The sequence below is a fragment of the Anomalospiza imberbis genome, chromosome Z (genome assembly GCF_031753505.1).
Source record: "Anomalospiza imberbis isolate Cuckoo-Finch-1a 21T00152 chromosome Z, ASM3175350v1, whole genome shotgun sequence".
NCBI classification, from domain to species: Eukaryota; Metazoa; Chordata; class Aves; order Passeriformes; family Viduidae; genus Anomalospiza; species Anomalospiza imberbis.
In genome coordinates, this window is record NC_089721.1 from 41,826,331 (window position 1) to 41,853,627 (window position 27,297).

The following is a 27,297-nucleotide window of genomic DNA, read 5'->3' on the forward strand; positions in this document are numbered from 1 at the left end:
AAGCAAAGAGCTAAACTTACGGGCAGAGCTTGTAATTCTTCAGGACAGAGAAGTCTGAATAGTGTGATGTTGAAGTGATCAGAGTCAGAAATTTTATTCAATAGTTTTCATCAATGACTAAAAAATGGGGCAAACAATGACATCTAGTAGTCTGAGGAAGATAACAGTTCTGTGGAGAAGTCAAAACCTCCATGATACTATGGAAGTCCAGAAAGATGTCTTATACAAATAAGTTGTTAAACAGATGACAGAACAGCTTCTGCAAAGACAACTGTAAAGTGATGTTTCTTCCAAAAAAATAATCTAGATCATGCCTGTGTGATGTTTGAACTTGGAAGTGGCAGCTACAGCTCAGGAGAGACATCTCCAAGCCATCCCTAAAATATTCTTGAAATCTCCACCTCCATGTACAGTGTCAGACAAAATTTCAGTAGAATGTCTGGCATCATGAGGAGGAGAATTAGGAATGGAGGGGACAGCTGTACACTATGCAAAAACTTAGCATGCACACATATTGAGTACTGAGCACTCTTTTACTCTCTGCATCTCAAAAAGGTTCAAAGGAAGCTAAAGATGTTGGAAAAGAAAGGCAAATACAATACTCAAGGGGCTGAAGCAATTAAATAGCTTATGGGGAGAGGCTGAGGTGGCTGGGGTTCTTTGGTTTGAAGAGGATAAGGCAAGATGAAGGGGCCCCAGACTGGGGGAGTGTGGAACTGTTATTCAGCTCCCAAAATTCTGAGATTGAGCAGCACACAATGAAACTAGGTAGGTCACTTTTTATATTAATAAAAATAAAGTGGATAATGAACTTCTGGAGCCTGCAATGGTGGAAGGCCAATGAACCAGACAACACAAGTCAGTTTGAAATGGGATAAAAACTTATGGGCAGTATGTCTCTAGAAAGATACAATGAAGAACAGATCAGAGGTCATGTCCTAAAACTGCTAAATAAAGGGTTTGTTGATGCATGGTGAATAGGAGAGGAATGACTACAAAATTCATCCAAGCTTACAAACACTCTCAAAATGCCTCTTTTCACTGTCAGAGACAGAGAGATATCAAGGCTCTCATCCAGCACATCATTTTTTTACATTCTTGAAGATGCAAAAGAGATAAACATGATACTAAATTTGGTATCAAGGAGTCAGGAGCCCAACATGCCAAGATTCCTCATCCAGTTTTTAACATTTACCTTACCTTCAGTATCGGTGTTTAAAATCTAATCCCAAAACTTAATAGAGTAATTTTAACCAGATTGTGATATTAAAAACCACAATGTTTTCTGTTTGCTTTCAGTTCTCTGATTTCATGAAACCAAAAACCCTTCTTGTTCATTTGGTCTTAATTTTGCTGTCTTCAATGGAGTTCAAATGAATATTTAGAAATGTTATAATTAATAATAATTTATTATTTACTGATTAACTGTGCAGTCACCAGGAAGCAACAAGATCATCTACTTGGTGACATCACATTTAGGGAGCAATCAGTCATTTTTTAGATGCAAGCTTCCCTCATAAGCAAGCAGGAAAACAAGTAGTTCTCAAAATTTTCATTGCATCAGGACTACTCTAGAAGATATTAATATTCATCCTAAAATAACACAGTAGCACTTCAGGAAATAACACTGACATCCTGGCACAAAGCAACTACTTGAAAAATGAAGAACAAGAAAAACGATTACCTGGAACATAAGAAACTGCAAACAACTCTCTTCCAAATGCTTTGTGTTTGATCTCTCTTGTGAACTCCCCAGTCTCCAGCCTAAAGCACTGAATTCGACCATTTTCTCTGTCTGCAACGCACAGCTGACTTAAGTCAGGGATCAGGGCTAAGCTGTGAGGGACACAAAACTGCCCAGGGCTGGATCTGCCTAGAGAAGTCTCTGCAATTAAAAAAAACCCCAAGTTTCTGTTAAAGTACACACTGAAACTATCAGTTTTACTTAGAAACAGCAGTATGCCACATAATGCAATGTAACCCTGGGAAAAGACTAAGGTCAGCTTGCTCTCTTCCTAGCATTTAGCTAGATAACTCACAGTAGCCTATTGTGTTTTCTTTACAAATCCCAAATTTAGAATTTGCAGTTTCCTGAAAATATTCAGCATAGTTACAGTGATCCATAAATCTGAGTCAGGCAGAAATATAATTATTCATAACACTTAAAAGAGATGAAATCACAGCATAAATCTGGCAAAAATTGATTCCTTTCTTATATATTTAAGAAAAAAAATTGGCTTTATGAAAGTCAGAATATTTTCTTGACAAAATAGGACACGACAATATTTATTCTGAAAGCAAGATAACAAACCCCCCCATTTTATTTTTAGGAGATATATAACCACTACAAGTAGCTGTAGAAAAACCCAAGAGAAAATTTGGATGCAAGGACAATGCTGAAATTCATGTAGGGCCTGGAAGGTATTTCAGTTATAGAAATTAATTTTAAAAAATTAACAGTAACATCAGCAATTTTATGGTTCATGATAAGTTCATGGTAACAGCAGTATGGGTAAAGTACCAAGAGCCCTGACTGTACCTTCTCCCCACTGCATCACATATACTCCATTTGGAGAGAACTGAATAATCCGACTGTTGCAGTAGCCATCAGAGACGTAAATGCTGCCAGTGACTGGGTCCACGGCCACATCAGTTGGTTGACAGAAATGATTTTTGTCACTGCCTGGTTGCAAAGGTACTCCTAAGATCAGTAATGGCTCTTTGTCATTGGCTCCTAGTTTGAAAACCTTTTTTTCAGTCAAAAGGAAAAGAAAGAGGTTTCAGTTATGGAATATGGCCTAAGGAAAAACTCCTATCACTATGTATAAAATAAATTTACATACCAAACATAATCTTAATATATTGGCCATATATTTATTATTAGTTTTTCAATAGTCCTGATTCTAGGAAACTTCTGCTTAAAATATAAATTTCCCGTCATTACAAAGCAAACAATTTAGTTTCACTTTCTAGATTTAACTGCGTCAATAAGCAAAAGACATAAAAGAAAATTGCAGAGGGATCATATTGAAAGGCTGGAGAGAGAGGCTCCATGAGAACCCTGTGAAATTCAACAAGGCCAAGTTCAGGATCTTGCACCTGGGTTGGGGCAATCCCAAGCACAACTACAGGCTGGAGAGGAGAAGGGATTGAGAGCAGACCTCAGGAGAAGGTGTTGGTTGATGAGAAGGTCAACATGAGCTGGTAATGTGTGTTCACAGCCAGAGGTTAAACATGTCCTGGGCTGCATCCAGAGCCCCATGGGCAGCAGGGGAGAGAGGGGATTCTGCCCTTCTGCTCCACTCTGGTGAGACCCCACCTGCAGAGCTGCCTCCAGCTCTGCGGTCCCAGCACAGGAAGGACATGGATTGTTGGAGAGAGTCTAGAGGAGGCACCAAGGTGATCAGAGGGATGGAGCACCTTTGCTATGAGGAAAGGCTGAGAGAACTGGAACTCAGCCTGGGGGAAAAAAATGCTTCTGGGTGACCTAACTGTGGCCTCCCAATTCCTGAAGGGAGCCCACAAGAAAGATGGAAATGAACCTTTTACAGAAGCATGTAGTGACAGAATTCCCCATTCAAGTGGGAATGACTTCAAACAAGGAATAGGTTTAGATTAGATATTAGAAGGAAGTTCTTTACCATGAGGTTGGTGATGCCACTGGTGAGGCTGCCCAGAGAAGCTGTGGCTGTCCCACTTCCGAAAGTGTTCCAGGCCACACTGGATGGCGCTCTGAGCAACCTGGCCTAGTGGAAGGTGTCCCTGCCCATAGCAGGGCAGCTGGAACAAGATAATCTTTAAGGTCCCTTCCAACTCAGACCATGATTCTATGGTCTGAGTCTATGATTCTATTATTTCTACATGCTATGTCCTTGTAGCAAATTATTCAACACAACTATATTCCATGAAGTGCACAGGGGTGAATTTCTGCAAGCACGTTCTTAATGTTATTCTAAACAGGCCTAGATAGGCAATGTATGTCAAATCTCTAGGAAAATAAAAATATTTTTTAGCAAATATTATGGTCCTGATACTAAAGCTTCAGAAACATACCTGATGAAGAGCTACATCAGTGACCCAGTAGTTACCATTTTTATCTACACTCAAACCATGTGGTAAATAAAATCTGCAAGCACAAATGTAGAAGAATGAAGTTAAAATCATTTTTCTGGAAGAATGATATAGATGTGAAGATTTCAATTTTATCAACAGATCAAAAACAAATGTTGTATGTACTAACTACATGTAGCATTTAATGAAAAATACAGCTTTACAGCTTAGAATTTTCTTGACATGCCTGTCTCAGTTATGAAATTCAGTTGATCTCAGATATCTCACTCAGGCTACCTTAGCATCTATAAGGACAATGTACAATATACACTTCTGTTAATCTGGCTGGTAGATGCAATTATATGAAATGTCAAAAAACAGAGATGATAGAGATGGCAAATTAATTTTATTATTTGTTGACTTTATTTATTTACTTGAAGATACTCAGGCTACAATTACATAATTGTACATAAATGCACAAACATAATATAAATCATACAAAAATGAGTTTAGGGACTCTTTGGAATAAAATATATGGAAATATTAGTTCACTTAGTAAGAGAAAAAAAAACCCAACTTACAGACTTCTGCCTGTGGAATGAAGCAGTTTTGCATTACTTGGATTCAAAACAATAATTGTGTCTTGTTCAATTGGTCCAAGTCCTCTTTGCTGATAAACAAATTTGCTGTCAAAAGAACTGTACAAAAAGAGTTGAATAGAAAGCCAGCATTAGAAGGTTCTACGGATGAACAATATACACAAAACTTAAAGCCAGTTTTTGTAGTTCAGTTCCAGTGTGGGGTTGTTGGCTTCATTTTTTCTTTAAATATAAACCTTATTACATCACTGTATGATTGTAAGAGTTAGTAGTGTTGTATGTCTGCATTTCCTTCTGAGGTTATGACTTCCAAACTAAAGGAGCACTAAATCAACACAGCAACAATTAAAGACAGTCCTAAAGCAAGTAAGTAAAAACCCCTTTTCAAAAAAATTTTTTTAATAATTTCATTGTCATGGCAACAAAGAAATGAGAAATTCAACAATAGAGCCTATGAAAAAAATATAGGGAATCACCAGGGCATAGCTGCCAGTAAGACCAGGCATACTTTGTACCACCTAAGTCAGTCTGTGCATATTTGTGTGTCTTCTGCTTTTTCTTTTTTCATATGCATTTCAGTATCTTGCTAGAGCTTACTACTACAAGATTCAGTTCTTATGGTTCTTATCCTTTTCACAGTGTGCTTACATAAGACTATAGGATATTATGTGCATTCCTCCTAATCCAACAAAATTCCACTCAATTTTCAGGGTACATGGAATATATTCATAAAAACATTTGAACATGTCACTATTTCATACATTAAGAATCAGGACAAACTTTCCAGAGAACATTTACTAGGCATGAAATTATCATATGCTTCCAAAAAATAAAAATATAGTTGTCTGTATCCTTACAGAGACATTGGCTCTTATTCTAACCTGTTAAAATATATGTTCAGCTTTTAGTGGAGGTAAACAGAGTGTAAAATATTTTGAACAACATTTCAGGCTAAATGTTAGAGCATCGTGTTTGATGTGAATGAAAAATGCATGAATACAAGGCCCATTCCCTGTACCCACTTTGTATTTTTGAATCCATTTGTTAATCCCAAGAGAAATCCAGCCCTGATTGATGCTACTTGGTAAACAAGAATATACTTTGTAGTCACAGAAAAGGCTATGAATAAAGCTATTAAAACTACATATTGTACAGTTCTAACAGTCTCACATCTCTATAACATAAAATATTTATATGTCTAGAATTTTTAATGTGGAAAAACAATATTGGCTTTATATATAACCAAATAAATCAATACAGAATGTGTTTAAGTTTCTGCATAGGCTATAATTAAAAATAATATTTAGATACTGCCATTGTATATAGTAACTATCTGAAACTATTGAATTTCTGGTAGAAATGATGTCTGATGTCAAAATAATCCTTTTGACTATGAATAGTTAAGCCAAAGGTGAAAGCTACTAAAACTCTCCCCAGAGTTCTGCCATCATGAAAAGGGAGAGAATGGATAAATGGTAATGACACACAAAGGCCTATACTGGTGTTGTACCTTCTTCTTTGAACATGATTCAGCAGGTGCTGTTATATTCTTTACCATTCATGACAGTAATCTGCCATGACAAGTTCTCTTCATTTTGAAGTTTTATTTTAAAAGGAGTCTAACACTCATAAGGGCTTGCTCTAGCTATGGATTACCGAACTGTAGCATCAACAATGGATAGACTAAACTAATCTTATTTTTAATCTACATAGATAACTGCAGAAAATCTTAGTGGTGATAGATATTGTACAGAACAAGCCCCATTGAAAACATGATTGTATCTGCAGAACTGACTATTTAGACTAAAAATAATTATTGGCTTTCCTTGTTATGATTTTGGTTCTTAGTAATGGTGCTGTCTAGATGCCTAAGTATTTCCTGCTATTCCCAGCTCTTCTGGGAACTAAGTGATTTCAGTGTAAACAAGAGATTGTATGATACGCAGAGAAATTCTAGTGAACTTGAGTCTATGGGAGTGATCTTCCATTCATCTTCTCCCTGTCAAACTTCTTTTCTAGGAGGCTGACTAGAATGTCACAAAATCACAGCCACTCTTTTCTTCCCAGTGCTCGAGATTAATTTCCAGGCAATGTCCCTTTATTTTAACTGATAAATAAGAACACAAACAATGCTGACTACTTCCAGCTTAAAAGCAGCAAGACTAAAACCACACTAAGAGAACAACTAAACACAGTAGTCATATTGCTCTAAAACATGCTTTCCTGATAGGTTCTGCACTTTGATACTGAAGGACAAATAAAATCTACTGCATAGCTACTACTTCTAATTTCAAACTCCAATGTAATTCCACAGTTATGTTTCTACTTCTCATCTGGCCAAGTCACACTAATGCAAACAATTTCTTACTAATTCTAGTGTCCTTCTTGTGGGCTACATAATAAATTTAGACATACCACCTGATCTCATAACCTCTGAAAGCATAACCCTGAGGTCTATTCTTGATCAATATCCATCACCATTGTGGTACTGTGTCAGTCAGTATACCTTGATAAGAATGCAGTAACAAGAATGTGACTGATATTCTCTAGGAAGTTCTTTATAAATTGGATAAATAGCATACATTTTTCATCACAAAATGCAAAATAACTTCAAACTGATTCACTGCCTAGCTAGCTGAATAGCTTTAATTTTTTTCATTCTACACAATACATGCTGCTTATAGCAAAGACTGTTCTGAAACTGAAGAGACCATGCTGTAGAAAAACCTTAATTATTTAAGCAGTTTATTATTTAAATCATATGCTGAAGGAATGCTACAGCCACTGCAAAGCTGCTACTGTATTACAGGGCTTATCATTGCATAACCTTTGTGCTCCAAAGTAGACTGAAGTAACCTTTTGCAACAGCATAGATCATTCAACCAGCTATATTGAGCTGATTGAGGATCCAGTTTTTGTGGCATATGTTTGTGGTAATCACATATCCTCTGAACAGAGACACGGCTCTCCCAAGATTTTCCTAGGAAGCTGTGAGAAAGATGCGAGAAGCTGTGAGAAAGCTCAGAGAAAGAATTAAAACTATTATTATCTCTCTTTCTGCACAGGTTGTTTATAGATATGATTTTCCAGAGTGTGCTATTCTTGGTTCATCAATAGTGTGAGAGGATTTTACTCTAAGACCAATCAATCTTAGCTTAGCAAGTTGGGTTGTAAAGGACAGGCTATGCTCCATTAAACACCTTCCTTTCACCTTCTTAACACTGGAGTATTTTGTTCCCATCCCTGACTCAACAGAGACATCTGTTAATAATGCATTGGAAATATTTGTGCATAGCCTAACAGACAGATTGTTTTTATTTGGTTCTATAGTAAGCTGGTGAAGCACTGAAACAGAAAATAAATTTTGGGCTTTCAGGCTATTGATTTATCATGTTCACAATTTGGTAAAGAATATTCTATTAACTGTGTATTTGCAGCTAATGATTAACTAAAAAGAAATAACTAAATTAACTAAAAAGTCTGATAACTTCTTATGTGTCTCCCATACAACTGTCATGATAAACCCCTTCCAAACACCATTTTTTTTCCCTTGAAAAATGAGAACACCCATTACTCCTTCCTTTTTCATCACAACGCATGAAAGGGACCTCAAATTTAATTGCCCAAAGGTAAAAAGGGAAGGCTGACTGGGTAAGCACATTTCTGTGTGCCTCTTTTCCATACCACAAGATGTGGAAAAAGAGCTTAACAACAGGCATGTTTTCAAAATACATTTTAAAGTAATCATACTCTAAATAAAAGGCCTACAGAGTTCTAGTTCAGCCGACTTAAGGGACCCTATCAACACTAGATTTCCTATACATTGATTAATTATGCTCCACAAAAAGATGAAGAAAAAAAAGTAAGACTTGGAAACAAAACACCTCAAGAACTAGGATGTAATGATTAGTTATCTTTATGGAAGGCCATGTGCAGTGTTACTGAGCACTGGTGGTACATCCATGGATTTCCAGACTGCGTATCATAACTCCAATCTTCTTCTGCAGCCACAGCATAATATGGTTTATTCATCATGCACACCTGCTGTTTTAGGGAATGTTAATTTCTTTTGTTTTGTTTAAAAACTGTAGGCGTTCCAAATACTGCTGGATCTCAAACTCAAGTTTTGTGCTCTGGATTGTTGGTATACTTCAATTGCCAGACACTCAAAAATATGTAGTTTAGAAGGACCAGCCTAATTTCAAATATTTTAAAAATCTATTATTCAACAACACAAAGAACAGCACTTGTTCCAGAGTGGGAGTATAAAAAACCAGCTTCTACACAATACTTGAAGTCTTAGTAATACAAGTTGTACAATGCATCCTTTAGTCTGTATTTATATACACCTGAGCAGGAGATATCACTAATGCATGAGAATACTGTATGAGAAAAAAATGATTGCCTTATCGGCTGCATTATGTTATTTATCTTAAAATCTAAATAACTTGCTTTCATAAAACACTATTCTAAGCATAATTTGTTATCATAATGCTCAGAATACTTTCCTATTTTTCAGACACAATATTATCTTTAAATGAATTCATCAGTATTTGAAAACAGCCCTACCCTTTAGTCTTATAGCCATATATATGGAGAATAGATGCTTACCAAGAAGACAAAATAAAAAGAAGAATTTTTTTTTAAAAGGGCGTATTAAAAAAGGGTACCACATAACATATTACACACTTGTACTACTTTCTCCCAGTATTCTCTTGCAATTTCAAAAGTATCCATATAAACACATATACAATTTTAAAAATTAAAGATGTAAGAACACTGTAAAAATAAAGATAGTACTCTTCTAGAATTAGTTCTGTTCTTAAGATAATATACCTCTGTTCTTAAAATAATACATCTCTATAGTTCTGTTCTTAATATACCTCTGACTACATAATTTTGCAAACACTAGAAGGACCACCATTCTAGAGTTCAGACATTTTTTGGTTTGACTGATGCAAAATGTAGCAAATTTTATCAAATGTGTAGAATAAAGTTTGTTTTGAGAGAGTACCTTGTAACAATCCCTTTTTTTTTTTCAGTGTACATAAACACAAAGAAGAATGGACATAGCTTTGCATGTCTTAAACCCAAGTTTACCATACTAAAACATTATTCACCCAGGCTAATTATTCCTGCTAAGACACATGGATAGGTAGGGATAATTAATCTCAGTGAATATCATCCTAATGTGGTCATACAGCTTAAGGACGTAATGTACTATGTTCTTTTCCTCTGGAGACACATTCTTACTGTCTAAAGACCTAATAACTCATCATCTTGACTTGTCAGTCACCATTTTTATTCTGAGTCTCTGAAAGGCACTTTCAGCCAAATATGTGAATTTTTAAATGGAAAAAGAACTTCAAACTGTCTTTCCTTGAGAAGGTATATAAACAGCACACAGGAATTCAGCCTTCTAACTCACCATTCAGCAAGGGTCTCTACTTACTTTTCATCCCAAACATGATCACCTCTGTGGAAGACAACTAGGTTATTTTCAGGGTCCAGAGCCAACCCAGAAACTTGGCCTAGTTTGAGGTCTAACCCAGGCCACTCCACAGCCTCTTCTATGTGGAAATCTGATCAAAGAAATAAATAATAAAAAAAAAGGTAAAAAACCAAAAAGATAATAATGTAGCATATTTATTAAAAAAATCCAAATATGGATAACTGGCAGTTGGTACAGACTATTGGAAATTACATGGACATTTGCTTACATGCAGTATTTCCATTCAATGCATTGCAATTCAATTCCAAGCATAGTTTTAACATAGTAAAGCATGCACAAGTACTGGCAACTTGGTATGTACAGATGGCAGAAACGTCAAAACTGCTTTTGGCTCCATTCTTTTCTCTAACTTATAATGATACATGTATACATACTCTAGAAATTTTAGAAGCTATGTTAATACTTTCTATACTGAAAGATTACAAAAATATACAACTGAAATCAGCAGGAAAAATTAAATATTAACTATCAATGTTTGATTAAAAATGCATAATAAATACCATGAATCACTAAATGAAATATGTGGAACTTGAATAATGTTTTTTTTTCTCCTATTAAAGTTTTAACACCAAGAAAAGAAGACTTCTTGTACTTGTCTTAAACTGTAAAATTCAACTAATGGAGAGAAATTTAGTTTCCGACATTAACATTAAAGATATATGTATGGTCTCTTCAATCTCTCTTATGTAAAAACAGACTAACAAGGATAAAAGGCACAAACTGTTCAATAGTTGAAAAATTGAGGAGAGTTGATTGCAAGGATTAATTTCTCACAGACCACTTACTTAAATACTATTAGAAAGAGATTGCTCTTGTGTAGCTCTGGCTGTGTATTAAGAGACAAATGAACTAGATTATCAAAAAATAAAAAATAATGGCAAAAGAGATCTCACTAATTCTGATAAAATAGAAACTAAAAATTCTAAAATTTGTTCTACATGTTAGGAAACTCACCACTGCTTCCCTTCAGAAATTTGTTGAGCATAATTCAGGTATTTCTACAATGCATAATTAGCAAGTAGGCACATACAGCCAAACTGAAGGCAAATAAGAAGCAATTTCTTTGGAGTTCTTTGGAGCCACCTCACTAATAGCCAGTGTGTTTGAAAGCAACCATGCTTTAATTTACAACTTTCAGTTCACCCAAAGTTTTTGAGTTCTGCTCTGATCCTAAACACCAATCCCTGGAGTACCATCTAGGCAGGTGAAAAAGATTTCGAAATTCACAAAATGCCAGGGCATCCTGCTTTGTAAGAAGGCAGATCACAGTCCTTAGAACACAGCAACCAAGGGTTCACCTTCACCTGGAAGTGATTTTCCAATGGAAGGCAAAATTAATGGGAAACAATGTAAAAAATCTTTAAGCCACCTGTGCAACCCATCTGACCTGGTAATACCCTCCTGTTGCATTTCACTTGGAAGAGATGTAGTCTGAGGAAGAACAACAGGAATGCAGGGGAGGGAAAATCATTCTCTACAACCCATCCAAGAAAATATGAAACCAGTGCTGAAAACCTACTGCAGACTAGGAGATGTTTTACCTGTTTGGACTGCAATATCATAAGCTAGAGTAGGTGACCCAAAAGAAAACTAAAAGCTATCAGCAACTGCAGTGTATCCAGGACAGTAATCAGAATTTTCTAAAACAAGAAATCCTGCCCTGTAGAATTTTTAGCTGAACAAAAGCTGCAAACTGAAGGAAAAGCTGTTAAAAAATTATACGTATTCATACTTCTGTAGAATTGAGTTGATCACAGCAGGTGCAGTGCCAGGTTTATTCACAGAAGTTTGGATTTTGGAAGGAATAAGAGAATGGAAATTGAGTGTTTGCTTCCTCACTTGCTCATCCAGTATCACTTTATGTTAAACTCCAGAAAGTTTGTCTATGTTTCAAGTAACAGAGGCCTCTGAACCTTTTTTAAAAAAGCTAGAAAAAATAAAAGGCTAAACATAGGACCTCTATTTTGGCCTCTATTTAGTCTCTCAGAAGACACATACTATAAAATAGAAAATGTTTATACTTAAAGGAATAAAAGATTTCTGACAGATCAAAACAATAAAATGAATGCACAATGAAATACAATCTAATCACAAGAGCTCCAGACTCAATACAATCTTTAGATTTTATCACATTTTTCCAAAATTTGTTAATTAGTATTGTATTTTCTTTTTCCTTTGCAAGTCCATTCTGCATCTAGGTTTTTACAAAAACTCACTAAACTTAGACTTCCTTTATCTAAGACTTATTACTATTTCCCTACAAGAATAAGTGGTCCATGGAACAGTTTCATATGAGAATAATGAAAATTACTTTCCCCACTGAAGTAATTTATAATTAGAAAAAACAAGATGACCAGTTTTGTGAATGAGATCTCTAAACTAGGTACCAGATCTTCTAGTTTTCAACTTGCAGTAATTCCTTTCATTAAAAAAAAAGAATTACCTAAATTTAGAACACGCAATTAAGTCTCTAAAGAAGTAAAAGCTGAAAGCCTTATTTATTGACACAATTGCAATTTAACATCCAGAATTTCCTAGATCATTCTAGCTTTTAACTTTGCAAACTTTAAGTTATGTTGCACTCTCTGCCCAGAGCACTGATTTAAGTCTTGACAAGTTTAATTAAACAATACACAAAGGAGTTTTGAAAATTGGAGAATTACATTATTTGACATATTTAGAGGGTATAATTGTCCTAGTTGCAGTGATATTAAAGAACCTGACAGATTATTGATCAGTGTAGGTTAACAAGCTAACCACAGTGCAGGAAGAGCAGTAGTGTAAAGTTTGAACATTTATAACAACTTTACTTACTGTATTAGCCATTTGGTATTTCAGGTATTTGGTATTTCAGGCCAATTACATGTTAAAAATTGGAATATTTGTGAGACTAAAGATATTAAACTATTTTAATACTGGTGATTTTTAAACAGTTAAATGAAATTAATTTAACAGCAGAGTCTTGCCCTAAGAAAACAGATGTTTTTCAATTCAATACAGTAAAGGTTTTTAGAAAGGGGATAAATTCACATTAAATCAAGATAACTTTACTTCTTCCCCTGAGGAGGAAATTCTCCTATGGAAGATTTTGTTTTAAATATGTAAATGCTTCCCTAAAAAGAAACTAAATATATGCTTAAATATTTTATTGCTACAAAAGTTATTTTACCAAAAGACAGTACTGACAGCTTTTGCAGGTCAGGAACTCTGTAATTAAAGGTATTACAAAAATTAAAAAAAACCCTGAAAAATGCTAATTAAGAAAATGTCAGTTTCCTTTTTTCCTATACCTCAAAACTGCGTAATTTGAAAGTTCATTTATTAATTAGTCCCCCACCAACAAATTACCCCCAAATGAATATATGGCTACTGATATAGCCAAGAAAATACTTTCTGTAGCTAGAATTCATGCTATAAGGTATGTAAAACTGAGCCATTTATTCAGCTCACTGACATTCCCTCTTCTGGATCAGTGAAAATAGAAAGGAATTTTCTTCTTTCTTTGTATGCACCACATGCTATTAGCCTAAACTGAACAAACTGCTTTTGCAGAAATGCTATCCACATTACTTTCCTGAACATTTAATTCCAGTCAGGTTTATGGAATTATTTATGATTTACACATATGTCAGACACATAGTAACATTCCATCTGTTTTTTTGTCCCTATGCCAATAATTTGACAGGATCACACAATGTAACATTGGCAAGTCCTCATCTTTGCTTTTCTTTTAAATACAAACTTAGGACTTATAAGCAGAGACAATACATGTTAACATTATGAACTGAAATAAAAATCAAATGGTTGATGTATGATACATATATGTGTACAAAAGTACTTGGAAACATCAATCTGGGTGGTTACAACATAAAAGCTGGCACGTGTGGCTACAGCTTATGGATACAAATGGCTTTCATGCATGCATATCAACTTCTTTTATGAGATACTAATCACATGCTGCATTATCTGGCTTTCCACATTAGCAAGTAAGGCTAAGTCCTTATCACAGAAACCAAAATGCAAGTAAAACAAACACAATAATTCCATGGTTTCTGCTGTCATAGAAACCTGAAGGGAATAAATTATATTTCTATCACAATAAAACTGCCTGTACAAGAATATTTGGAAAGTCAAGCCCAATTTGAAATCAATATGCAGAAAATGTTACTTCTGAAGAATTTTTCAGAATTACTCTTTCTGAATTAGAGAAAAATGTCTGATTGAATTATAGCAATAAATTTTATAAAACTATGTATCTGACAGATCAAGGAAATCAGCAAACTCATAAAATGTACTGATTATTCCAGCAACCATTTTACAGTAGTTACTTGTATTAAATTCTTCACTTCCTGTGACTACTATATCCTATGTGTACCTTGTTTTAGCATAACCAATATAAAATCATTAAAGGTCTTAAGAGTAGAAAATAATACCATACTGAAGTACTGGTGTTGTGCCATCAGCACACATTCTTTCTTCACACATGGAGGGGGAAAAAACCCCAGTGAAATACCTCTAAATTAGAGGGAGAACATTTCAATAATTAGGAAGAATGTAATGTAAAATACTTCCAGGCCTCCACTGAAATTCCCTTCAGATTTTGCTAATGTGGATCACAACTCTTACATTGCATTTCATTGTATAAAATTAACCCCAACCCACCTCCTTTATGTTCTTTTTCCCAGCCTCCCTCACCATGTTTAGACTGTTGTAAAGAGAAATATCTGTTCTCTGGTGGCCTCAAGGTAGACTCTAGTCTGTGAAATTTCTGAGTTCTGTCTCTGACAAGAATAGTATTGTCCCTTTCATCATGATTTGCGATCTCTCTGGCAAGATCCTTCTTTTGGACTACATTAGCAATCTCTGCTACAAGATCTGATTCTGTTTTTTCTGTAGGGTTATGCCTATGCACATGTACAACATCTTCCCTTTCTCCTAGCAGCTTAGAAAGGAGTGAATAGAAATCACCTGTACAGAAAAGAGAAAAGATAAAACCAATTATAACAGATCAAGTAGTTTTAGAAGGCTTCAGCAAGGTATAATGTAACAAAGTTATTCAAACAGTTATTGACGAAAGTAGCAAAGAGGAACAGTTTCAGCCTCAGGAACTGAACGAGACAGGTTTCAAGTATGAAAAGATATAGTCAAATCATTACTGACTTTAAATTACATATAGATGCTCACTTTTACCTGACACTGGCATCAAAAAATCATCACCTCTGGAGAGATGTTCTTGGGAACAAGGAACAAGAGAAAAAGAGAGAGGGAAAATGAAAGCATAAAGGAAAGGAAAATATTCTTTTACATCTCAGTAAAAGAATATTTATGATGGAATTATGTGTATTTGCCAGGCTACTGCAGAGTTATAAATCAAAGAGAGAAAAATTCTATAGTTTCATCAGATTTTTCATTTACAAAGACAGTAATAGACAATCATGATACTTTCAAAAACATATTCCTTTTAAGCTTAAAAAGCTTAAGCTGTAAGAATATCAAATTTCCCATTTACAAGCAGATCCCACAGCACCCACTGTAAAAAAAAAAAAAAAGACAGATGATTTTATTTATTCAGTCTGGGTTCTACTCCTCCTTTTACTCCCAACAGCAACACTCCTTAGTCATGATATCATCTGGCAGTGGAGGGAAAACTATCTTCTCAATGTGCTTGCTAGCAATAAAGTTATGACTGTAACTTTCTTAGGCATTTAACAAACATTTCAGTACATTCCAGAACAAGAGCTCACAGCAAAAAAACATGAAAACAGAACTTATTTACCAAGTATCTTGGCTGCCTGAAACTATGAGCAGTTCTATTAAATGCCACTACATCATTTGAGTGGAAAGAGACATTCAATGTGCTTTAAGAGTTACTGCAAGTAGATATCCTTTTACTTCAAACACAAATCACTTGCGATTTAAAAACTGTATTATTTTATGACAGGCTATATAGGAAATTTTTTAGAAAAGTGAAACTATAAATAATGAAGCTTCCACAAAAACCAAAGAAATAAATAAGGAAACAAACACCACCTCACCTCACCCCCACAACAAACAAAAAATCAAAACCCAAAAAAACCCCATTCAGAACCAGAAATCATCATTTGCAGCCTGGGACAGAGGAAATTAAGTCTTCTGAAAATGATCCTTAGAGGATCTGTCATGTTATTAAACAGTCCCTGTTCAATGATTTTGAATAGGATTACCTTCCTTGCCCTTGGAAATTAAATATCCCAGATGTCACAGTCTGTCAGAAAATAATTACTTAAGTAATGGCCAATTCCAATGATATTAACAAAACAAATTAGAGAAGAGACAAAATCATTAAGCTATACAACAAATAGGAATTATGTGCTTCCAATGCAATTCTTAAAGCTAGTTATCTTAACACTGTCATTTAACAAGTCCAAGTACTGATTCAAAACAAATCCAAACATTTCAACAGTATATCACACGAGTTTTGGATACAAACCATATCTACACTGAGAAAGATTTTTAATTATTAAAGCAACCATCAACTGGTGCAGAAGCAGAAACGCAGCTGAAATTTCCTTTACTAAGGAAACATTTGGTATTACTCTAGTCTACACTGGCCTTTTTCTTCCCCAACATTTTAAAAATTCAATGAATGTCATACAAAACACCTTTTGGTTTTATCTGTGGCTGGAGACCTATAGAGGACCTATATGCAATCATTTCCAATGAGAGGTCTGAGTGGTAAAAGCACTGCTCTCCCTAATGTAACTGTGAAAAGTCTCCCTAAGCAAACAAGCTTGATGCTATTTTAAACTGCAGGCCTTTTTAAAGCAAGTTTAATGATCCTTGCACAGTTCATTCTCTCCTAGCTCTTTATCAACTGTCAAATCAAGTGCCTTGTAATTATTGGCTGCAAAAGCACAACAACATACTACAGTTGTTACAAAGGTTTCAGAACTCTTAACAGCTTATATGCTCATTCTACTTGAGTGAAGAAGTTTGACAGCTTCATGCTCCAGCCAATAGTGCTGAGTCCTATCTCTGGTCTGCAAGTGTTGTTACAGAATAATTAACCCCAGTCTCAAAAATAGATACTGCTTGTTGATTCAAAAAAATAATAAGAAGACAAAAAAGTTATTTTGTTTACGTGTCTGATATTAGCTACTTCAAAAGAAACTGTTAAAAGATAGGGCTCAATAGACGACAGGAAGAAAAGAGAGCAGAGGAACTAGAATTCAACTTAAAAACATGAAATGCCCAGGGAATAATTTTTAGGACAGGATGCTTTAATGAAAAGTCAGTGGTCTTTATGAAAACTATTAATCGGGGATTCAAGTCTAAGTAGGGTGATCTGTTTTGGTTTTCTCCTAGTGCTGAGCCAATGACCATAAGATACATGACAAATCTTTGAACACTGGTGTATAAACAAGGGCAGTTTGAGTACTATGGCCACTATCCATGGGCATACATGAGGTGTTTTCCAAGCTGAACTTGTCCTGTTAGAGCTTTCATTAAGCAGGGGTTTTGTAACCACAGCAGTTAAAAATATTTAGGAACTGTCAGAATGTATGGAAAAGGGCATGCATCAGAGAACAGAAGCAGTCAGAAGGGCAGGTGCCCTGAAATTGTGATCCTTTCCTTAAATGAATGTATTTGAGAAACTGAATATGGAATCTCAACACACACAAAGATAAAAAAATATCCAGAAAGTCTACATATGTAACCAGTATCTCCAGAATTCTGGCACAAACACTAGGCTGAAGTGTCCTGTCAATGTCCTGGCATTTTGACAGAACTCAAAGTATTTAGAAGGCACAAAAGACAATAAAGTGAAGAATTTAATTTTGCTGATTACCCAATGTCTGCAACACTACCCTAAATTCCACACTCTGAATGTGCATCCAACTTTTTTTCAGCTTTGCTTGTGATGTCCAGACAGATTCAAATAATTTGTACACAGTGTAATTTTAAGAAATAGTTCAAAATTTATTAGACATAACTGCCAAAGAGCAGACTCATGTTGATTCTGAGTAAAAGCTGCTCTGTGTAAAGCAATATCCAACAAACATCAAAGCACTACTTTGCAGTGGTCTTGTACCAGCTGGAACAGTTGAATGTGTTGTTTGCCTGAAGATATTCAGTAGGAAAGGAATATTGGTCAATGCTTGGTCTTGTTTGTGGTGAGACAGTCTGGCCTTTAGAATGCCTGAGTATAACTAGACAAAGACATGGGTGAATCAACAACTTGATCTTACTGAAGAAACTGAAGTCTAGCAGTCTCTGAGAAGCTTCCTGATTAGGTCACTTTCAGAGAAGATACCTGTATTTCTTACGTGCAAGCTAGCAGCAGGTTCCTCTATGGAAAAGATAATTGGCTACTAACAGCTGCAGCCTATTCTTTCTGGAAGAAGTGATAGCCGTCAAGACCAACATCTCAAGAGTGAAACAATGCACAACCATATTCCAGTAAATTTAAACTTCCTGTGGTGGCTCTATACTATAGAAACTCTTTCACAGAACAATGTTTTGGTTTACAGTCATATAAACAAAATCATAACATTGGCAGAGAACATAAATCAAGAGTCAGACAGTGAGGACCAAAACATTCAATTTAAAATGGCTTCTTTCCATGCTTACACAAAAGTTATACACTTTTCCTGCTTAGATATGCAACTTATACCAATTGCCCAATTGCCTTTTTTTTTTTTTTTGCTTAGATCTGATGGTCCCTTTTTACTGTGCTGAATGTGCTTTTGTAAAGATTATGAATAACCTTATCCTAACCAAATCAAAGGCTCATCTTTTATTTACAACTTTGAGCAGCATCATTCAGTGTTGAGAGAGTAAGCAAATCCTCTGCTATTCTGAATCTCCCTAATTATAATTTCCTAGCAGTATATATCACTCCTAGTATCTTTTGGTAGCATTTTCTTCCAAGGTTTAATTCAATCACTTTTATCTCACTTTTGTACTCTCTTTAAGAGATATAATACAATCTGAGCCCTCAACATGCTGTCAAAGCCTGAAAACATCTGAAGATTTTCTTACGTCTGGCCTCAATCTAAAAATGTCTCAATATTGTTATCCCACATCAATACTGGAACACAATTTGTTTCAAGCTTCTCCTAAGGATTTTTAATCACCTACCATATCAAACTCCTCTCTTTTCTCACAGTCATACAAACTAGCAAGGATAGATTATATAAAACATTTATTTCAGAAAGAAATGTAACCCATGCTGGCATTAAAGTACATTATCTTCTAGGTTGATGCTGCTTCCATGGCTTTGCCATATAACATTATCATACAAACACACAATTGAAAAACTAAAGACCTACCTGCATGCTGATTCTCCTTTCCTCTTCCTTTCAACACCTGCCCCACAAGATATTGCAGGCCTCCCTTCACATTTCCCCCTCCTTTTTTTTTTTCCTTAAGGAAACAAAAGAGATGGGCAGAGAGCAGAGGAGCTGTATCTCCTTCTTTCACTTAAACCAATCAGAGATTTCTATCCCAGATGCAAAAAGACCTCATTCAATGTATTTTTATTGTAACCAGCTTTTCTAAGAAATATAGAACTTTACAGAAAATATGCAACTCATCACAGACATTTCAGCTTCCCAACTCACAGATTCAGCTACAACCCAGCAAAATATTCCCAGCTGTCTAACAAATACCTTGTGCAGAATACTTCTCTCTGTGTCTGCACATGTATGTGCAGTCAAATGCAAGTACACCATATAACTGAAAATAATTAAAAGGTGGGGTAGGCATCCAACAGGTAATATATAGGAGTTTATGTGTAACCTTTATTCAGACCCCATTTTGTACAGATTATGATGTTAAACTTTCTTACAAAGAAAGTTCCTCCTAGAGTCAGTGGCCCATCACAACATATGTATATTTAAATTTATTCAAAGATTCCCTTTCCAAAAACTCCTGAAAAAATATTTCAACTGAACAGGAAGATTTCTCGTAACATTTTTATTCCATCATCTCTATTTATGAAACACATGCTTGCATTAAAGTACTTCAGCCTGTACTGTGAAATTAAGGTGCATGGTTACTGTTACTTTGTTAGACAAACAGAATGCAGAATGGTCATTTATTTTGCACTTCTGCCTAGAAACATCTCAGAGTGTGAATTTACAGGGTACTTTGCACCATATTCCACACCTTACATTCAAGCCACATTTCCAGTCAGTGTCAGGAGCTCTGTATATGCAAACTTAGCTTCAGTTCTTTGCTTTGTATATCCTAAAAGACTGGGAAAACAGATCTCAACATCAGACTACCCAGCTACTTAGAACCACTCTGCAAGAGTCTAGAGAAGAACACACTGTAATCAGAGAGCATCAAATTGCTTGACACTATTATTTTCTTTCTGTTGTGTACTACTTCTGTCACTACACACATTTTAATCTCTAAAACAACAAGATAGAAATACAATGAGGTGTTTTCTGTGCAACCTATCTCATCACTAGGACAGCAATTGTAATGAACGCAAATGTGAACCTCCACTTTATAGAAGCTAACATCTGAATGCTTGACTGAAACTGCAATATTACTTTAAACACAGGAGATTTAATGGGATTTCGGTTAACACATTCAGCTGTGAAAAAGGGACCTTATATGAATCTATCTGGGACACTGCAAAAGAAAGATCTTATGTTCCTTTATACTGAATTTTCCCATTTGAACTCCAGTAATAACTTAGTCTCATGGCAATGAAGAAACAATGAGGGATAAGGGAAAAATTCCCACTGCATTCATAGTACCAACACCAGTGCTGAGAGCAACGGCAACTTTGACTCACTTCAGATGCCATCATCAGAAGCAAAATATATGTTACTGTTTTGGTACTAACTCCTAAATTCCCTAAGCCAGACAGAAGTAAAAATGGACTTTTTAAAGTGCCACAGCAAACATATTACCAGAAGTACAATGAAAATCTCAACTCTTTTCTCTCCCATATATGTGTACGCGACATACATGTCTACACATATGCCATTCTAAAACAAAATCCAAAATCTAAGTTTTGGTTTATATGCTGCTAGTGAATTTTCAATTCAATCCAGCCTTGAATTTTGCTTTAAACCATTTAAACATATTTATATTTAACAATGTTTAATATATGAAATATATTTTATAATAATATAAGTATTATCAAATTATTGTATTAACTTTAGTAGAAAAAATTTGCCCCTTCTGCTTCAGTTCATGATTATACCTAATACACACAAAATGAGATATCAATTCATTAGCCAGTCAAAACATTAAATACTGGACATCCAATTAACCATCACCTGTCTTACACTTTCCTTGTTTTTAAGAAGCCACTCTCCTATTGTTTATATGCACAAGTTTCTAAAGCTTTCAGGTACACGATCCTCAAACTTTCTCCGTAGTAAGGGCTGCTTCACTGCTTGCATACCAAAACAAACCTGAACTACACTACACTGTACTATGCCACAGGAAAGTGATCAACAAGCAGAATGAAACATATCTAGGTATTTTTTCAGCAGGCGAAGACATATGACAGAGATAATGAATGCTAACAAATAAATGATGTTTGCTCCTCTATATCTATTGAGGACAATTTAATCAAACTTCTATTGATGAACAAAAAATAAACATACATATTATTTGTTTTACTAGGGACTTGATGCTTCAACAGTAACAGGAAACTTTCCAATAAACCAAATGTCTAAATCAATTGCATTTCCTACAATAATTGACTTCCTATGAAAAGTTAATCTTCATTGCTGTTTCAGAAACTATATAATGAGGTCAGTTTCATTAAGGTAGGTTCAGTTAAATTTTAACACAGCAGGGATTTGGCTTTGTCTTCACGCATAGTGCTGGTTCACATTGTGATGGTTACTGCTTATTTCTATATATTTGCATTGTTTATTAAGGTGTCTGCAATGAGTGAAGATGATGAAATTGAAAATTTAAAGTAAAAGCAATGAAAACACCTGGATGTACCAATATAAAAAACATCCTCCGTGTGACCAGGAGGTACCTCCATGCCCAGGCTGATGTGATACACACATTACGTGCAGGCAGATACTTTCATATGGCAGACTTTTTTGTTTTCCCCTTTCGAGGCAAATCCTTAGATTTAGAGTACTGACAATTAATATTGTCTCTTTGGCCATATCTCTAACCTCCAGGTTAGTAAGTACCTCTGACGCCTTTTCTCTGGTTCTAGAATTATGAGCCAAACACAGTTAAGGGATAAAAGGGTTATCTTGGTATTTAATAAGGATCCTTAGGTGCAATAATATGTCAAGGTGGAATATGTTGAAATGCATACACACAGTATATTGAATATATAATTTTACAAACTTTGTAGATTAGTATATTTGACAGAAGTTCCTTAATGAGAAGTTTAAATGAATGGAGTGACATTTCTTTATTATAAAGCATTCTTCCCTACATGGGGCTTGAATCCAGTTTACAAAGTGTGTTCTAGAGAGGGCTTTGGTTTCTCAAGATAGTGTAAGGCTTTTTGGCCCCCAGCTGTGAGGCCTTTAGGATGTTTGGGGTTTTTGCCTAGCAGAATATCAGGACTATGCCAAGATATCTGGCTTAAAGAATTACAAGTATGTATGCTAAGAATACTGAGAATACATGAAAGGTATATAAAAAGAAAGGGCAAAAAATCATCATGGCATCACCTCCATGGGAGCACAAAAATTTAATAACTATTTCAGAGTTTATTGAAGTAACAGTGAAGTAACAGTGTTTATTTCAATTGCCTGAAATTAAGAAGGGGAAAATAAGCTGCTAAAACATAATAAATCACAGAGAAAGAAATCCATGCAAGGCAAAACACAGAGTTATTGGAAAATTGTTGATGTGCTTTCTTCAGAGCAAATCAAAGGCCGAATTTACTGAGCAACAGCTCAGCAGCAACAGAACTAATCAAAGACTCAGTTCTGGTGTCTCTGTGCTTTGTAGATAAGGTTATCATACAGAATAAGCCAGACCATAAGGGGAAAGCCTTACGTCTTTTACCTCTGTGAAAGGATATACTTGTATAAGGACCTCAACCTCAGTGGATGTATGCATGTGTTTCCCTGTAGGGTCCACTGCCTCCTCCCTCCAAACTGTAGAATTTTCCTGTCATTAAGGTCTTGCTCAAATTTGGTTCCTACTGGGTAACTCACTCAAGTTACTTGAGGAGATGGATGAATTGGCAACACCATTGCTTAAAACTGATTTGCTCCACAAAACTGGACTCTAATTTCTATGTAATTTTTACAGGCCCATTTTGCAGACCATTTTCAGCTCCTGGTTTCCCCAGTCTATCTGGGGAGCACTTGCAGAACCAAAACCTACTTTCTAAGCCAGCCACTCAACTTTCCCTTTTTGGAGACAAAAATAAAACCAAACCTGAACTGGTTTTTCCTGTTGTTTTGCTTCAACTGAAGTTAGAGCTGTATCAATATAAAATTGAAGACAGGCTCCTGTAAATGATGGGGAAATTTATCTTAATCTAACATTAAAGAACAGGAAATTAAATTCACAGCAACTACTGTGTTTTGGTATTTCACATCATGAACCCAAGTAATTTCATATGAACAAAAAATTGTGTGTTTCCATAGAAACAGGTTAGATGAGGATGCATATTAACTAGTGCTCTCAGCAAACCAGACCGCATTGCGGAAACATCTTCAAAATACATTTTAAAGACAAATGAAAACGATTTTAGCAGCAGGACCTTCTTCAACACTTTTTTTCCAAACACTAATGAATTCAATAAAACATATATATAAAACAAGAACCTTGATCAAATGCTAATGCACTTATTGGTAATGTAAGGGTAAACCATATTGTCAGCATGAATTTTGATGTAGGTTTGTAAACAGATAGCTCATTCTGCTCTGAAACAGGAAAAAACAATTGAATTGTTTTTACTTCTTAAAAATACAGATTGAATTGACCAATATAAATATCGGATATGCCACTGTAAATACTGTTCCTAATAGCTCAAAGTTCTTTCATTCAAGACAGTTTCGCACTCCAGAAGCTGGTCTTACGTAACTAAAACTTAATTATTTGAGTTAAGTCTAAGAAATGGCAGAATACATAAAAAAATCTAACCCCTTATGGAGATGTTATTAAAAATTCTAAACACTGTCCAATCTTTGCTCTGCTTAAAAGCAAAAGTAAGTGTGCTCTAATTTAGTCCTTGAACCTCAATACTGTTCAATAGAAACTGTATGAATCTGTAGCTGATGAGGCCTTCCCCTGAGTCTAAAGAAAAATCCTGATACTGAGGCAATTTCTATCTAACAGTATATGACTCACAAGAACTTAAAAGTTCTTGTGAGTCTAAGATGTTTCTGAAGCATAAATAATATTGAGTATTTTTTAAATCTTTATAGCAGTCATAGATTTTTTTTCCTCCAGCTACGTACTATACATATTTCCGTGTGAGTTGTAATGCATACATACACACAAATATAACACAAAATAATAGAGTATTAAACAGCTGCACTCAACACTTCAACTCAATATTTGCAAGTGTAGCAAATACTCAAGCATAAGAGCATTATTCCCTAATACACACATGGTAATACAAATTGAGAAATCAATGAAGAGTTAATAGCAAATAGTTACATACAGGATACATGCACATACAAATAAATCACAACCTTTGTCAGCAAATTAAACAAAGAACAGAAAAACTTTATGAGATTAAAATGCACTAATAAATTTTACCTATGAGGCTAGAGATCAGTGGTAAACTAATTCTTTTTATTATTTCTCATATAGCATGCAATCCTTAGCTTTACAGAACATTGCAAATTGCATCAATTAAAGATAAACAGATTAAAAACTTCATAAATCATTAAAAATTAGGATACATTTTATCAATATTTTATATTAACGAGTCCTTTACTTGACATAGAAATAAGCAAGTACATACCCTGATCCAAAATCTCTGCCTCTTCTTTTTTGGCTTGTTGCAGCAAATAACTTGCATCACTATCCTTGGTTTCTAAAAAATGGATTTAGGATATGATGTTAGCCTTTGCATGTGAATGAAACTGAGTATCCCCCTACTGTGGAAAAATGTCCTTTGGAAATGAACATTTGTCGTTTTTATATATAAACAATAGTTGTATTGAACAACACAGCACTAAAACAACCAGAATAAAAAAATAAAATAATTAAGATTTATATTAGAAGATAGAAGTAGAAATAAATATAGAAAAAAATGTACATAGAAATAAGCAAATGCATACCCTGATGCAAAATCTTTTCCTCTTCTTTTCTGTCCTGCTGAAGCAAAGAACTTGTATCACTGTCCTTGGTTTCTGAAAAATGGGTTTAGAGTATGATGTTAATCTCTGCATGTGAAGGGAATTACCACCCTGCTGAGGAAAAAATGCCCTTCTGAAACAAATACATGGTATTTCTATCACAGTAGTCATACCACACAATGCAACACTAAAAAAGTGAAAAAACTACAACTTGTACTTGCTACACAGGCACATCAGATAGATTACCTCTGGATAATACTGTTGCTGCAATTTATATGCCTACAACTGTTCAACGTAAAAATTTGATTCCTCCCATGACACAGCAGTGGGATCTAGAAAACTAGGGCAATGTTATGATTCAATTTTGTAGGAAATAGACAGAAGATAAGATAATATGTAGTTAGTTACAGTTAATATAAAGTTTGACATAGAAAAAGAAGCCAGTCTTTTACAGGCAGGCCACAGCTGTAAAAATATGTTAGAAGTTGGAAGACAACATGAGAAAGAAACAGACAAAAGACTATAGCAGACATTGCCACCAAAACCAACAGCAGAATCCCATGATTATTTATTAATTAGCAATTTGAATTTTATGCAGAACTGCATTACCTCTTTATGAAAATTTTGCATACCAACACAACACAGAGAAATACATCAGTGAGCATAAGATGGCATGAATAAAATGGATTACAAGTGTTTTTCACCTTCATGATGTCCATGCATCATCTTCAGCACATCAGACTTGACTGGAATAGGAATATTTGCCTCCTGTGGAATATTTCTGAACATTTCAGGGTTTGTGTTCTGTGTGCAGGTCATATATGAGACAGCATGCTTAGCTTCCATATAGTACATAATGTAAAAGTTGCACATTTCATCATTGGCAGTACCCCTACACAGTACAGAAAAGATGTGGCACTTAGAAAATAATGAGCTGAATAGCTATTATTTAATTAATAGCTATTATTTAATTATTTAATAGCTATTATATAATTGTTTAACAGGTTACTAAAATATCACAATCAAATGTTTAGATGTCCCAAACTAAAGCATGCAATACATGCACTACAGTGAATATCAGAAATTTCTTTTTGTTTATACTGGAGAAAAGCAGTGTGGACAAATGTAGCAGGATAAGTACAACCACATCTGCTTCAGACAAAAACCCCATATACCTCAGAACTTCCTATAAATTTGCTTTTGATTTCACAGAAAATTGCATTGTCTATTTAAACTGCTCTTCCTTCTAATTTCTCCAGCATACTTCACACAGTTCCCATTGTGTTATCAACTGGGCACATGTTCTGATTAAATATGACAGAGCTGTAACATTCATTACATTACTAATCACTTACTTTTCTACAAACCTTGGATGAATGTAATTTGAGATTGTTGCAAATAATATACGTTTCATTTCAGCAGCTATTTGACAAATCTTCCCCCTTTCCTCACCAAGTGCATTTACTGTCCAATAACAGTGGTTCTAATACTGCAAAATTTATTTTCGTTACCTATTAAGCTACCGTAAGTATCTCTTAAAAAGAACAGAGCACTGTCACCTTGAGAATAACTTGTTTGTAAGCTTCTGTAACAAAAACATGAGTGCAAGGGGAATGATAAAACACTAGCAAAATTCAGCTCTTTGATAAATGTTGTGCATGTACTTGAAACAAAAGTGGCCCTTCTCTACTGCTACATAATCCTGCCTTCAATAGAAAAAAGGGTTTTTTTTTAAAAAATATTACTTTTTGAAGCAGAGTATATATAGCCTCTTTACAACTGTGATCTGTTTCTTCCTCTGCCATATAGGTTCGTACCTTTTGTTTAGAGCTACAATCCCGATAGTTAATAAGCTAGGACTTCTTAATGGAAGTTCATATAATAT

General features: G+C 35.0%; 1 protein-coding gene across 14 annotated transcripts in view; it reads right to left on the reverse strand.

The window, feature by feature from the left end:
- Nucleotides 1-27,297, reverse strand: part of PAM (peptidylglycine alpha-amidating monooxygenase) — a 66,454-nt gene that overhangs the window by 8,399 nt on the left and 30,758 nt on the right. For 6 of the 14 annotated variants that reach the window (XM_068177129.1, XM_068177131.1, XM_068177126.1 and 3 more), the window contains 9 exons: nucleotides 26,117-26,304; nucleotides 25,395-25,466; nucleotides 25,076-25,147; nucleotides 14,824-15,129; nucleotides 10,102-10,231; nucleotides 4,632-4,748; nucleotides 4,054-4,126; nucleotides 2,540-2,747; nucleotides 1,685-1,885 (listed from right to left, as the gene is read on the reverse strand). In XM_068177129.1, coding sequence (XP_068033230.1) covers nucleotides 1,685-1,885; nucleotides 2,540-2,747; nucleotides 4,054-4,126; nucleotides 4,632-4,748; nucleotides 10,102-10,231; nucleotides 14,824-15,129; nucleotides 25,076-25,147; nucleotides 25,395-25,466; nucleotides 26,117-26,304 — 1,367 coding nt within the window. The remainder of the gene's footprint in view (nucleotides 1-1,684; nucleotides 1,886-2,539; nucleotides 2,748-4,053; nucleotides 4,127-4,631; nucleotides 4,749-10,101; nucleotides 10,232-14,823; nucleotides 15,130-25,075; nucleotides 25,148-25,394; nucleotides 25,467-26,116; nucleotides 26,305-27,297) is intronic. The other 8 variants (XM_068177132.1, XM_068177128.1, XM_068177127.1 and 5 more) reach the window with 4 other exon arrangements.